We start from the raw sequence: 15759 nt of genomic DNA on the forward strand, positions 1-15759 counted from the left end.
TTACCAAAACTCTGTCCTGAACCTTAAATATCCCTCACTTTCTGGCTCTTCAACACCACTGACCCTACTTACAAAGCCCCAACCTTGGATGGATTCCTCAAGCCAGATGTTCTCCTCCTCCACTCAGGAGAAAATGGGGTAACCGTACAGACCAGTGCCAGAAAAATGCAAGGAAATCTGTTTCAGGAGGGTCCCCTCAGTGCTAATCACCAACCTTCTAGAGCTACCCTGTCCAATCTAGTAGCTACTAAAGACATGCAGATATTTCAATTTAGATTCAAATCCATTAAACTTAAATCAAATGAGAAATTCCTCAGCCCTAGTGCCTCAGTCGCACTAGTCACACTTCATCTGCTGGGAAGCCACGTGTAGCTCATGGCTACCATATTGGACAGAGCAGCTACAGCACATCTCCATCATCACAGAGAATTCTATTGGACAGCACTGGAAGTCTAGACTTATCTCCTTCTCTCATTACCCGCAGCACTTACTCCTCTTATCATTACCCTTCTCAGTCCACCATAAACCCCTTTCATTCTCAGCAGTCGTCATCACCTTGTAATTCATCCAGTCCCCTTTCTCCCTAGTACCTTTGATGTTCCCTCTCACTACAGGCCTTCATCTTAGCACCTGGACATGCCTAGCCTTGGGCAGAGGAAAGGGGTGGAGGGGCACCAGGCGGAGGGGAAAGAGGGAAAGAGAAACCCCTCCCTCAGCTCTGCAAGGCCCTTAACCCCCTCTTCATTCACACCCTTAACTTCTCCTTCCTTCCCATCACCACTTCTCCAAAGGCCTTACTTTCCAGGAACTCTCTGAAAAATTGTAGTGCTCTTGCTCACTACTACTTTGATGAAAATTTTTACTGCCTTAGCTTCCAGGACAACCAGCCACACCTCCTATTGCTCTGACCACTCCTGTAATCTTCTACACTCTTCTTCCTCTGTCTATTATTTACAGGTTGATGTTCTCTAGGCCCTTTTTCTAAGTTCTATTTCTTCCCCACCTACCTAGTTACCCTGGACCATCTCATCCACCCCATGTTTGTACCTACCACATTTTTACCAATGATATCAAAATTAGCCTCTAGCCCAGACTCCTCTGAACAGCTACAGAATATTCCATCCAACTGCCTCCTGGACATCTCAAATTGGATAGCCTAGAAGTGCCTCAAATTCAAGTAAAATCATCTTCCCTAAAACATGTTCCTTCCTTCTGTGCCCCCTCTCCTCCCCAGACACCCAGGCCAAAATCCTGGGCCTCAGAGACTTCGCCCTCTTCCTCACTACCACAGCATCTTAATTATAATAAACACTATCAATTTAATTATTTTTTATTATTAATTTAAATTAAAAGAACAAATGATCTTTATTGTATATCCTCACCTCTTGAACAGACGAAAAGACAACACTACTGCCACCTAGTGGCAAAACACAGATAAACAACTAGATATGGCAGTTGCAACACTGAAGTTATATAAAAAGCATACGGAGAACATTCCAGAAAATGTGACTTAAGCTGCCTAGAGAAGTCAGACACAGCTCCAGAGAGGAATTAGCATCCTTGAGCTAACTTGTAAAGGAAGACATGGAGTTTTCCAGGTTCCAGGTAAAGGAGCTCTTGTGTGCATGGATGGGGGAGGGGGACAGGTGGGGCAAACCTGTCAATAGATTTGTTCATTTAGAAGGTAAAGTAACCGGAGTTGAAGTCTAAGTGATGGGAAACGATGTGAAAGAGATAGGCTAGGATCAGACTGTAAACAGTCTTGCATGCCATATAAAGGAGTTTGGTCTTTTGGAGCAAAAGCTGATCAGATTTGCTTTTTCTTTAGAAAGGTTATTCTGGAGACTGGATGGAGGATCAGACCAGGTGGGAGGCAGGGAGCAATCAGGGGACATGGAGATGAGGGAGAAAAGAAAGTAGTCCTGGCAATAGAGGCTGAGAGCCTGGACTAGGATAGGGATGGTGGGGATAGAGAAGAAGGGCCAAATTTGCAAGCATTTTGAGAATCTAGATCATCAGAACTTCTGAAGTGATTGGTATAGGGGAAGAGGCACAGGAAGGGATCCAGGAAGTTGCCTAGGTTTTTGGCTTTGGCATGAGATGGCTGGTGGAGCCACTAAGATAGGAATTAGAGGAAGAGGAAGAAGAGCAGGTTGGAAGAAGGAGTATGGAATTGAGGAGTCTGATTGTAGACACGCTTCATTTGAAGTACCTGGGGTGTTTCTCAAGCCTGCAGTTAGATCTATAGATGGGGAACACCGGGATCTCCAGGGCAGGCAGAGCAAAGGAGCCCAAGGAGAAACAGCCAGAGAGGAGGAGAACCAGGAGAGAGGGGTGTCATGGAGCCCAAAGGAGAATAGCATTTAAAAGGCAGAAGGCCAGCAATGTTAAATCCACTGAGAAACACACACTCAGGATGTGCAAGATTTGCAGCTTTAGAATCAAGCAAGACAAAAGCCTGACCTCAAGAGCCCTGTCTGTTGGAAGACAGATGTGTAACTAATGAGAGGCAGTATAACAGTGGTTAATAATAAAAATAATAATAATAGAAAAACAGTATATAGCACTTACCATGTGCCAAGCACTGTTCCATATACTGTACACATACGAGCTCATTGAACACTCACGGCACTCTAGGAGGTAAGTACTATTCTTATCCTCATTTTACAAATGAGCAGAGAGGTTAAAGCACTAGCCCAAGTGCCAGAACCAGCATTCGAACCCACAGTCCGTCCAAATCCAGCGACTACATGGAAAAGCAGCATCGTGTGGTAGCACGTCTGCCTGCCTGGTTTCAAATGCCAGTTTAACCTCCAGTGCAGGGGCTCCTAACCTTTGTGGTGTCATGGACTCCTTGGGCAGTTTGTTGTCAACAATTCAGAACTGAAGGAAATGCTATATTTCAGTTGGAGTTAATGCAAATGAAGAAGTGATTTTCTTTTCTCATCCAAAGTCACGGGCCCCATAAGTAGACTTTGTAAGGATTAAATGAGATCAAGGTCGTGCACATAAAACACTTACCCAGTGCCTAGTTCATGGAAAGTGCACAATAAATGTTAACTTGTAAGATGTATAATAGGATATGTGAAAGGTGCAGTATGTGGATATATAGTCACTCATTCATTCAGCCCCGAAATATCAACAACAAAAGAAAAATTCCTGTCCTTAGGGAGATGGGCACGTAAACAGACACCTACAGTGTAGCATGAGAAGGACAGCAACAGAGTCATTACAGAGGGCTGCCTGGAAAAGGTGACCGCTGAGGTGAGTTTTGAAGAATGAATGTTTTCCAGGCCAACGAGCTCGACATGGGCATTCCTGGCAGAAGTAACTGCATTTTCAAGGGCACAGAGGCATGAAAGTTGCACAGTAAACTCAAGAGACCTGAAGGATTTGGGTATCACCAGAGTGCTGAGTACAAGGAAGGAAGGAGCATAAAGAGATGAGGCTGGCGAAAGGGGTAGGGCCAGGTCATGCAGGGTCTTGCATGCCAGGAGCATGCCCTGTGTTCTGCGGACAAGGGGGAGCCACTGAAAGTTTCTAAACAGGAAGTGCTATGATTTGGGCTTTAGAAATAGCTTTGGAAGGTACAAGGATGGGCTGTTAGGGAGGGGCTGGGGAGGCTGGAGGCAGGGAGATCACACAGAGCCAACTGACATGGTTGAGGTAAGAGATGAGTAAGGCTTGGCCCAAGGTAGTGGCCCTAGAGGTGGTAGGAAGGGGATGGACTTGAGAGACATCTAGGAGGTAAAAGCAGAACATGTGATCTCTACACAGCAGCCAGCATGACTGTTTCCATGAGCAGATCTGACCATGCTGGACTACTGTTGGGACAAATGAGAAACCATCTGGAAATAAACTTGGATCCTTATTTCACATTGTATACCAGGATAAATTCCAAGTGGATAAAAGATTTAAAGGTAAAAAACTAAATGGCACTATTAACATAGCAGAAAAAAATATGGGATATGTTTTTTTATAACCTTGGAGTGGGGGAGGGCTTTCTAACTATGACTCAAAGTTCAGAACCCATAAAATAAAAGATAAATCAAATCACATCAAAATGCAAATAGCCCACATGGCAAAAATAAATCATGAGCAAAGTTAAAAGACAAATGGCAAAACTGGGGACAATATCTGTGGCTCATATCACAAAGGGTTAACTCCTAATATTTAGATATAAAGAGCTCCTAGGATTCAATTTTGTAAGAAAGGCCAACAACGAGAAAAATGAGCACATGAGAGGAACACATAGTTTAAGGACAAGATCAAATGCCAATTTAAACACGTAAGAAGATGCTCAGCTTCACTCAAAGTAGGAGAAATTCAAATTAAAACTGAATTGATACACCATTATCTTTACTCATCAGATGAGCAAAAATCAAAAAGGTTGGAAATACACTCTTTTGGTGAGGCTGTGTGGAAAAGGCACTCTTACACATTGCTAGTGAGCATTTAAACTAGTATCACTTTTATGGATTGGGAAATAACCATCAAAATTACAAACACATATACTCATTGACTCAGCCATTACACTTAGGGGGGATTTATCCTATAGATACACTTGCACACATGCAAAATGGCAGAGGTACAAGGTCATTCAGTGCAGGGTTATTTATATAATCAAAAGACTTGAAACGACCTCAATGCCTATCAATAGGAGATCACAGTACAGTGCTGTAGTCTTGTGTTATGTCTAACAGAAAGAATCCCGGAGCCATACCACTGGGTTCAATCCTGGGTCTGCCAACTTCCTAGCTGAGCATCAGTTTCTTCATCTGTAAAAGGGAGGGAACAGTAACGGCTACCTAAGAGGACTGTGGTGGGGATTAAATGAGTTAATGTGTGTGAAGAGCTTGAAACAATGTTTGGCACCTCAGAGTGCTAGACAAAGTGTTGCCACTTTTATTACCCTGTATTTTATCATCCACACAATGGAACACATGCTGCTGTGAAAAAGAATAAGAAAGCTTCCTACAGGCTTCCGTGGAAAGTTCTCTAAGAAATACTGCTAAGCAAAACAGTAACAACAATGACAAAACAGTTGTGTAGTATGCTATTTAGGGATATGTGTCTTAAGAAGGATGTCAATAAAATATTTTTAAAATTTACTTATATGTGCAAAAAGAAACTCTGGGAGGATATGCAAGAAACAAAAATGGTGGTTACCTGTGGAGTTGTAGGGGGACGGGGGGAAGGGGAGGGAAGGGGTGGGAAGGCGATTTTTCACAGAATGGCTTTTTGCATCTTACATGTTGAATTATATAAATGAATTATATGAGAAAAGAATCAATAGGAAAACAAGCTGATGCTGTGCTCCATCTTAAAAACTTTCACTGGCTTTCTACAGCTCTTAGAATAAAGGCGGAACCTGTGACCACTGCCGAGAGAGCCCTCCATATCTGACCCTTGCCTGCCCCTCAGGCCCAGTGTCATCCGCCCTCCCCCTGGCTCTCCCTGCTGTTGCACATGCCATTTTGTCCTGCTACAAGGGTTCACCTCCCCTAATTCTACACTTGCCTAGTAAATTCCTACTCATCCTTCAGATCTCAGTTGAAATGTCACTTCCTCAGGGAACTCTTCCACAAACCTCTAAACTAGGTCAGCTTGTTTTGTTCTAAGCTCTCATAAAAGCATGTTCCTTTCCTACCTCTACTTACCTCAGTTATAACTACACATTCATTTGTGTGATTATTTGACTCATATCTGTCTCCCCCCACTGTATTATAAATTCTATGAGGAAAGGGGTAGTGTCTGATTTTCACTCATCAGGGCACCCCAATGGCCAGGGCAGAGCCTGGCATAAGAAGGCATGTGTAAATGTTTTGCTATGGTTTGAATGTCTGTGTCTCCGAAAATTCATATAGTGAAATCCTAACCCCCAAAGATGACGGTATTAGGAAGTGGAGCCTTTGGGAGATGCTTAGGTCATGAGGGTAGAACTCTCATAGATGGCATTAGTGCCTCATAAAAGAGGCTCCAGAGGGATCTCTTGCCCCCTCCACCATGTGGGGACACAGTGAGAAGGTGTTGGCTATGAACCAGGAAGAGGGCCCTCGCCAGAAGGCGACCATGCTGGTGCCTTGATCTCGCACTTCCCAGCCTCCAGAACTGTGAACAATACATGTCTGCTGTTTATAAGCTACCCAGTCGGTGGTACCTCGTTATAGCAGCCCAAATGGACTAAGACATAAACGTTAGATGAATAGTTGAATTAGACATGGGGGTAGGGATGCTTCCCAGGTTCTAGCAGGGGTGACTGGGTGGTGCCATCTGTTAAAAACCACAGGAAGAGAAGCAGGGCTGATGGGGAAGATGAGTGCAGCATGAACTGGTTGAGTTTAAGATGTGCTTGGGACATCCAGGTGGAGATGGTGAGTAAACTATACGAAACTGAATCTCCACTGTGGTGGCCATCACTATACAGACCAGTGGTTAAATCGTGTAAACACATGAGACCACGCTGGAAGTAGCAGAGCAAGAGGTGAGCCCAGAACAGAACTCTGGGGAAATCACCATCTTGGAGGATAGAGGAAAAAGAACTCCTGCAAGAGACTTGGGAAGGCATGAGAGGGGGAGATTTTGGAAGCCCTTAGAGCATGGCATTCCAACAAGGAATGATCCACAATGTCCAATGTAGCAGAGAGTTCCGGCAGGATAAAGCCTGAGAGATGGTCATTAGATCTGATCACATACTCGTTTTTGGCAATCTTGAGAAGTGCTGTTTCTGTGAAGAGGCAGGCAGGGGCATAGATGTCAGATGGCAATGTTCTGAGGCATGGAAGGTAACTGAAACAATGGGCTCATAAATGCAGACAAGTGTCACCAAAAGTTATATCTTGTTCAGGAGGTGATTTCAGGTGGTAAACAGATAAACATTTCATTTTTAATAGCTATATATATATTTATTTATTTATTTTTTGTGAGGAAGATCAGCCCTGAGCTAACATCCATGCCAATCCACTTTTTGCTGAGGAAGATCGGCCCTGAGGTAACATCTGTTGCTAATCCTCCTCCTTTTTTTCCCCTTTTTCTCCCCAAAGCCCCAGTAGATAGTTGTATGTCATAGTTGCACATCCTTCTAGTTGCTGTATGTGGGACGCGGCCTCAGCATGGCCGGACAAGCGGCGCGTCGGTGCGCGCCCGGGATCCGAACCCGGGCCGCCAGTAGCAGAGCGCGCACACTTAACCGCTAAGCCATGGGGCCGGCCCCCAATAGCTATATATTTAAAGTGCATTAAAACAGATAACCAGTGCACTGAATCCAGGATTTCATTGACAGTACAAAGTTTCTCTTAAAAACAAATATATTTTAGAAAAAAATCAATAGATTTAAGGACATACATAATAATATAGGTGGTTACATAGCTAAGGCAAAACTTGTCATGCCTAAAGAAGTGAGGTTTAGGAAATATTGCTGTGAAGGGGAGAGGAAAGAGAGTTGTGTGGGGGTGACAGAAAGTTTTTTAGAATGGGAAGACTTCAGCATTCTTATTGGCTAAAAACCCGATAGTGAAGAAAGGGTTGAAAATCCAGGTAAACAAGTGACTATCTGATAGCATGAGATTCCAGAAGAGGTAGAAGGGATGGGAGGTAACCACATCAGGGTATGACTGGCCACATTCAGAAGGAATACCACTTCCTCCAAGATGGGAGGGAGAGGAAAGTAAGGATGGGTGTGGGTAAGGAAGCTTTTAGAGTGGAGAGGAGTAATTAAGGGAATTCCCACCTGGAAATCTCCATCTTCTCAGCCATTTGTCGGGGGAACATCTATTGACAATGGGGAGGACAGGAAGTTTGAGGAGGGTGGTAAAGGTCTAGTACATGACTCCTCAGGGCAATGTGTGGAAGAGCTGATCAAAGACAGAAAATAATTGAGCACTGGTGTTGAGAACACAACTGTAATAGAGACTATGAAATTTTAGTGGCCCAAATCTGAATGACTTAAGAGATTTTCTCCAAGAGGCCAAGACTGAGCACTGGGATTGGCTACCAATCCTGGTAGAAGGGACAAGGGAGTGAGGCACTTTCAGGAGCTGGTGAAAGGAAAGTTTCAGTAATTGGTCATGGTGGTACAAGCTGATTGGAAAAAAGAGGAGGCTGAAAGGAGTGGAGATTTGGGTCAAAGAAAGGGACACAGAGGTTTATGATCTCAGATAGAGGAGTTTTAGGGGAAAGGGGAAGGCAAAGTCCAGGTGGCTGAAGAGAAGGGGAGGCAGAAGTCACTGCAGTTAAGAAGCCCAAACCCTTGAGAAGCTGGGGTGGGATGAGCCATCCTCACTGGAAGTCTCAGGATGCTGGCTAGAGTTGTAATGGAAATATTGAGAGCCACGGCCAAAGACATCGGAAATATTGAGAGCCACGGCCAAAGACATCTAGGAACGTGGGGAAAGTGACCTCTAAGAGGTTAGGTGGTGGTGGTGGTGATGAAAAAAAGATGTCAAGTGAATGATAAAGGAGAAAGCATTTTCACATAAGGTAGAGATGAAATATTGGTCTGGAAGAGACAGTGGGGAGCCGGGCAGCATATGGGGCCGCGCCAAAAGAGCAGCCTCCGTTAGAGGGAGCTTCAGGCAAAAGATAGGAAGACTTTGTGTTCTGTAAAGAACTGGTTGTGGGGTGGGGAATATAAAAATATAGTTCCAGAAGGCCAAAGGCAAAGAGTTGGGAGGAAAGGAAACAGAGAAATAAAGAGGCAGCTGGAAGAAGAAAAGAGCAGTGTGGACGACGGAGGTCAAGTTTACTACGGTGGTGCTGAGGGACAGCAGGAATGAGGGAGGAATGGGATTCCTGTTAAGCACCTCCAGCCACCCCCTAGCCACAGGAAGAAGCAGGACCTTGCCTTCCAGGAAAACAGGGCTTCTGGGCAGTGGAGGTTATCTACAGGAAAGCTGTCTTGCTTTGTGTAAAAACTCACGAGCCAGTTATTTCTGGAAAATTACAAGACACTTCCAGGGAAGAGAAGCTCAAACCCTCAGCTTTTTTGGTTTATAGGGAAGAATCTTCTCACTGCTCACTCCCGATCCATTCCGCCTCTGCGAGGCCTAGGTCCAAGGCTCCAAACAAAGGTGAATCCAGCCTTAGTTTATCCAGATTTTTCTCTAAATGCTCACAATTTCCCCCAAGTGAACAGCAGATGGTAGCAAAGAGCTGGAAAGAAAGCCAAGACCACAAAAGAGCCCAAAAATCGTGAAGAAGGGAAGGGGAGCAAGGCTCTGGACATCATACCGTGCTCCCACAGTACCCTCCATCGCGCTGATCACGCTGTATTACAATTGTCTACCTTCCCCATGGACGGAGACACCCTGGGGAAGGAAGGACTGTGCCTGTCTGGTTTGTCTCTGATTCCCTAGTACAAGTGCTCAGCACAGCAGGTGTTCAACAAAGACGTGTTGAGTGCATGGCTGGGTGGGGGATTGTGGAGCCTGTGGGGGAGAGACTCCCAGACTGTGGGGAGGAGACAGACGTCTGTCTTTTAGGACAACATGGTGTGTGGGAAAGCGTGCTGATTTGGGAGGGAATCTAGGCCGGGCTTTGAATCCGGGCTGTGGCAAGGTACCTAATGTTTCTGAGCCTTGATTTTTCTCCTCTGGAGGAGGAGGATTTTTCACCAAGTTAGTTGTGATGAGAAAATACACAAAATATGCCTAGTACAGTATCTCACATACAGGAAACACTCAATAAAAAGTAAGCATTGATATTTACCATGGTTATTATTAGTTACTATTATTAGAGTCTCTTATCAGGGCCAGGCACCAGAGGAGAGAAGAAAGCATCACTAACAGTAAGACATACATTGGAATTAAGACTTGGAATCCCTACTTCCTCAGCTCAGTTCCCCCAAACAGTGCAGCAATAGATTCAGTAGAAGGCCGCAGTGGAATCAGCTACTTCTGGAGGGCGTGGCTTCCCAGAGGGTGGTTTCTTTCAGGGGTGCGGATGGCTACTTGGTATTTTCCACGTCAGACCAGTCTGGCTGAGCTACCTGACAGATTTTTATAGGCACCTCAGAGCACAAATAGGTTTAACTAACAGCCACACGCATTTGGCCAGTACTTGCATGGCACCCCTCAGAAATCAGGAACAATGAGTGGTGGGGGTCTGGAGCCCTGGGATAGCTGCCTGCCTGGTTCCCTTTAGAATGAGTGTATCTATCTCCAAGACTTAAATATTATTAGGAAGCTGTTTCCTGTGCCACAGGGAAGAGACCTGAGAAATGGCACAGGTCTCCTGGATATCGGAACTTCAGACTTTCCTTAAAGCTCGGTGGGGAAAAGAGTGCATTTAGAGCAAATTAAAAGGAACTACCGTTTGACAGTGTGAGACCCCAAGTGGCTGCATAGGGTAAAAACAGCCTCAAAGATTATTTAGACAAGTCCTAAGAAAAGAGTCCTAATTGACAGAAACCAGGGACAGGGGGCAAATCTCTTGACTGGTAGAAGACTCCATGGAGAGCAACCATGCCCATCCTCCAACACGTCCCCGGGTTGACTGGACCTTGAGGCTATCTCAAGCCAGAAGTTCTTAAAATGTGCCAGAATTCCCGAGTTACAGGAAGCACAACTTCCAAGCCATCTTCCAGTGAGCTCAAGGGCCCCTGTGGCTTCATGTCATTTATTTTTTATTATTTATTTATTTATATATTTATTTTTCATTTATTTTTATTTATTTATTTATTTTTTTGGTGAGGAAGATTGGTCCTGAGCTAACATCTGTTGCCAATCTTCCTCTTTTTGCTTGAGGAAGACTGTCCCTGAGCTAACATCTGTGCCAATCTTGCTCCATTTTGTATGAGGGATGCTGCCACAGCATGGCTTGATGAGCGGTGTGTAGGTCTGTGCCTGGGATCTGAACCTGTGAACCCTGGGCCACTGAAGCAGAGTGTGTGAACCTAACCACTAGGCCACCGGGCTGGCCCCCTCATCTTATTTTTAATGAAATAGAAATGAAACCCTTGCTGCCTGGGGCGAGCTAGAGAGGGTTGGTCTCCCAGAAAAGTCCCAGCAACCAAGATAGAAAGGCTGGTGGCTAAGACTAGAAGAGGATGTCTTCCAGGTAGAGGGCGTTTCAGGAAGGTAAGAACACTGAGGAGGGCTCTAACAACTCTTCTAGAAGGGATAGGAACTCCTCTCCTCTTTTGTCTACCACACAATAGAGGGAGGGGGTCATTTAAGGGTCACTGTGAGGTCATCAATAGATCAGCTTCCTTTCTAGGCTGTCCCTACCAGGTTGGTGGTGCCTCCCTCTGACCAAATGAAGGCTTTCAATGGTTTATTTTACATGGAGGTCACTGCTCTTTCACTCACCTCGTCCTTCAATCCCATAATCCCACAGTTTCTGGAATTCTTGCCCCTTTCAATATCTTCTTTGGTTTTGAGAGGATGGATACAATGAGCAAGAGCACAAGGTCCCTCTCGGGAGAGCTGATGCTTCCTCCTCTCCTTCCGCCCTATACTGCACACTGAGGCAGGTGGAGGGCACAAGCACAAGTGAGTGACAGAGTGTGGGGGGCTCCATGTAAAACCAACGCCAGCACAGACAAAGAGCCCCATGCCTAGGCCCTAGGACAGGCCGTCAGTGGCACAAAGCTCACCCAAAAAAAGGATGGTTCCAAAAAGCCCCCAGACTCTGCAGGTCTCATCCACACCCATTTTCCCACTGCCTGGTGTCTGGCATAAAGCATCCTGCAGAAACCCAGCCAGGCAGCAGCTCAAGATCCTGGTAGGTGCCCAAGACGTTGTGACTCCCCAAAACAGAAGGGAGCGGCTAGGTGTGGGGGTGGCACAGGGGTGTGGTTTGCTGGCCTTACCTCCTTTCCATAGCAGGTAGATGGGCACCACGTAGAGCATAACATGCTGAATGTAGTAAATCTCCAATTCAAAGGGGAGCTGTAAGGACAGAGGGAGAGGGCTTCAGAACAGGAAGCACTCATTCCAATTGATTATTGATTCTGAAGTTGGATGCCCTTGCTCTATAGGGCCATGGCTTAGCAACCCCATGCATTTCACCACTTCAACTCCCTTCACAGTTAGAGAAAAAATAATGAAATGAATATACTTATGAACTAGGCTGGCAGCAGCCAAAGCATATTTTGCAGAGATGGTACTTGAAAAATGCTCCACTAAGAAAGTTTGGTTAAAAATCTAAGACATGTTGCATTCAATGTATTCCCTTGGAGATTCACCATGTATATTAGCGGTATATTAAGGACCTGAGTAGTCTCTACAAGTAAGAAACCTGCTTAACATCGTTTATCCAGTGTTTCCCAAACTTATTTAGTCAGTGCCTTTTTAAAAAGAACACGTAGGGCCGGCCCCATGGCTTAGCGGTTAAGTGCACCCGCTCTGCTGCTGTCAGCCCGGGTTCGGATCCCCGGCGCCCACCGCTTCTCCTGCCATGCTGGGGCTGCGTCCCACATACAGCAACTGGAACGATGTGCAGCTATGACATACAACTATCTACTGGGGCTTTGGGGGGAAAATAAATAAATAAAATCTTTAAAAAAAAAAAAAAAAAAAAAAGAACACGTAGTATTCTGCAGAATATACTTAAAGAAATACAACCTTATGTCACTTCCTGATCCTGGTGAGTAGGTGGTGGACTATTTAAAAGCTTATTTCTCATTTGACATGAAGAACATATGGGGTAGGATTTATTATTCCCATTTTCCAGATGAAAAAAATTAACTGCCAGGTCTAGTATGATCTAGATCCAAGAATAAAGAGTTTACCCACTGGATATCTGGGGGCAGTCCAGAGTTAGCCCTACTTTTGGGTGAAGACCAAACAGCTGGGCCAATTCTGGCATAGCTTGCCAGAAAGAAAGTCTGCCCTCCCTCCTCCCTCCAGCATGCCCACTCATTCAGTCCTGTTTCCCATCTCTCTCAAAATGGAAGCTCTGGATTACCAAAGCAGAGCGCGGTTTCAACCTGGCAAGGGGACCGTGCTGTAGAGCTTGGCAGCAGGTGGAGAATGGAAACGGCTGGGTAGCTAACTCAATTCCAGGGAAAAAGAACTTTAGCAGCTGGCAAGAGGCCTGGCCTCTGGGGCTTACAGAGCCCTCAACACACACACACACACACACACACACGCACACACACACACACACACACACCCACCCACACACACACCCACCCACCTACCCACCCAAGGGGAAGCCCAGAGAGACAAGGATACCCAGGGGAAGGGTCAGCTGCCTCCCTGTTCCCACCATGGCAGGCACAGAACCAAGACTGTGTGCTAATGAGAGGAGGCAGTTATGGGCTTCCCAGGCCCAAGAGCCCAAGCCAGCCTGGTGCCAAGGGCTAAAACCAAAAGATGGCAGAGCTCCCAGAATGGGAGCTGGGACGACTGTGGACCCTGGACAGAGACACTGGCTGTGGCTCTTGACAATAAAAAACCCACACAGAAAGAAAATTTCCCATGGGTCCAGATGATGCTCGATGATGATTTTATGCTTACAGAGGGAAATGTAAAACCCCAGAAAGAGAGAGGATGTTCCAAGCATCTCTGTAGACCATGCTGGAATAGCTGAAAAAGGTCATAGGGTTTGACAACGGGCATCACCAGCATGAGGCAGCTTTGGAGACCTGAGAGGCCCACACTGGACCCTCACTGTAACATGGTCTGGGATCACCCCACTATCTTAATTGTGGACACTGCCTCATGCTTCTTCTAATGTTTTCACATCCACGATCAACTCAATCCTCTCAAAAACCCCATGAGACAGGCAGGTAAAGTATCATTATCCTCATTTGACAGATGAGGAAACTGAGGTGCAAAAAGATTAACTGACTTGACTGTGGTCACCTGGAAAGCGAGCAAGGAGGAGGAAAAGGCCCCGGGAAGGCTCAGCTCTCTGGCTGTAATCTGAATCTTCAGGTACCTAAGAGACTTGACTTCTCCCTAAAACGGGCCTGGGAATCCAGGCTGCTCTCCCACCGCAGGGAGCAGAGAACAGGGCCAAGGGCCCACAGCCGCTGGTCCCAGCCAGGTCCTCAAGCAGCACCTCGTCTGCTGACCCCTCAGACTCCAGCCACTGTTTAAGCCCCTGGACTCACAGTGCCCACTTGCTTCTCACTCCCTCACAGCCCTCCTAGAAAGCCCTCCCCACCTGCACGTCCAGGGAGGCAGTTTAGCACTGCGGCTGCAAGCAAGGACTTTGCAGGCTGTCAAATCTATGTTCTAGATTTGATTCTGCCACTTAATAGCCCTGTGGCCTCGGGCAAGTCACCTAACCTCTCCACCCCAGTTTTGGCACCAGTAAAATTAAAGTAATTATGCTGTTATAAGATTGTTGTAAAATTAAAAAAAAATTTTAATATAACAAACATTTGTATAGTACTTATTGTGTGCCAGGAACTGTTAAGCACTTTGTTAACTACTAATTCATTTAATCCTGCTTAACAGCTGTACTGTTCCAATTATCTCCATTTTAGAGATGAGAAATGGAGGCACGGAGAAGTTAGGTAACTTACTCAAGGGCACACGACTCATTCGGTGACAGAGCCAGGATTCAAACCCAGGCAGTCTGGCTTTAGAGTTTACAGTCTTAGCTGGCACACTCTGCTTCCCATCCTCCCCTGAGGGCTGCCTCACCCCCTGTTCCAAGACTTCCCTGCCCTGGAAGGCCACAGAGAGTGTTAAACCAGGTGTAGCCACCACTGACAGCCAGGGCCAGGGAGGAGAAAGAGGATATAGGCAAGGGAGAAAGGGTGGGAAAAGAGACAGAGGAAGGGAAGGAGATGAAAGAGAAGGGGGGCAACCTAAGAAAATGCACGCAAGCGGCAGGAAGAAGGGAGCTGAACCGGAGCAAGAACCTACCACTGGTCATTTAAGAAAACATAATATTTGTTAAGTACTTATGTAACACACACTGTGTTAAATACTTTTATATGAATTATCTCATTTAATTATGACAAGTTCCCTGTGAAGCAGGGACTATGATCATCCTCATTTGACAGGTAAGGAAACTGAGGCACGGAGACGTTAAATAACATCCAAAGAAGCAGCAGCAGGGCAGGGATGAGAGTAAAGGGCATTCAGCAATGGAGAAGAAAAAAGGCAGTTTTCTTTACTGAGCACTGAATCTGTACCAAGTCCCAAGACTTTTCTCATGGAGACTCCCCCACCCCCTTTTGCCCATTTTACAAACACTATCCATAAAACTTCCCCTAGAAGAAGTTCCACTTGGCTAATTCATTTCTACCTGACAGAACTCACATCTGGAACTCTACTTTAATGTACATATCCTGGTTCCTTCTCAGCTGGTGGATTCCCGAGGCTTTAGACAAAAAGTCTTACATCACTGCAATTGGAAGTCAAAAGCAATAAAAACGTCTAAAGCTACACAGGTCATTAACTTCCTTCTCATATCCAAGTCAACATCTTTTTTAGAATCAAAAGAGCAGAGTAGTAAAATTCTCCAGGTCTCTAGAGTCAGAATGCCAGAAATGTTGGGTACATGGACTCTGTGACAAGATCCCGACTTCCTTCTTCCTGGCCCACCACCCTGACAGCCACACCACCATACCCTGCCATGGAGACCACCAGTCCCATTATGCCCTACACCTCTGGTTACTTCAGTCATCATAAGAAGCCCAAGACTCCCAGGTCGCCGCCCAACACCTGAACTCTAATCTCCCTATAGCTCCGACATCTCCTAAACTGACCGCATCTCCCACCACCACCTAATTCTTGAAATCCTTCCATTCCATCCTCTGGAACCCACTGAGTATGATTAGCAAAATCCCCTATATTC

The 15759-nt window shown here is 45.7% G+C and overlaps 1 protein-coding gene across 4 annotated transcripts in view; it reads right to left on the reverse strand.

Annotated features, from left to right (window-relative positions):
- Positions 1 to 15759, reverse strand: part of TMEM164 (transmembrane protein 164) — a 171760-nt gene that overhangs the window by 28901 nt on the left and 127100 nt on the right. For all 4 annotated transcript variants that reach the window (XM_014795321.2, XM_014795320.2, XM_014795319.2 and 1 more), the window contains one exon: positions 11810 to 11888. In XM_014795321.2, coding sequence (XP_014650807.1) covers positions 11810 to 11888 — 79 coding nt within the window. The remainder of the gene's footprint in view (positions 1 to 11809; positions 11889 to 15759) is intronic.

The sequence above is a fragment of the Ceratotherium simum genome, chromosome X, assembly GCF_057802395.1.
Source record: "Ceratotherium simum simum isolate JZ-2026a chromosome X, ASM5780239v1, whole genome shotgun sequence".
Lineage (NCBI taxonomy): Eukaryota > Metazoa > Chordata > Mammalia > Perissodactyla > Rhinocerotidae > Ceratotherium > Ceratotherium simum.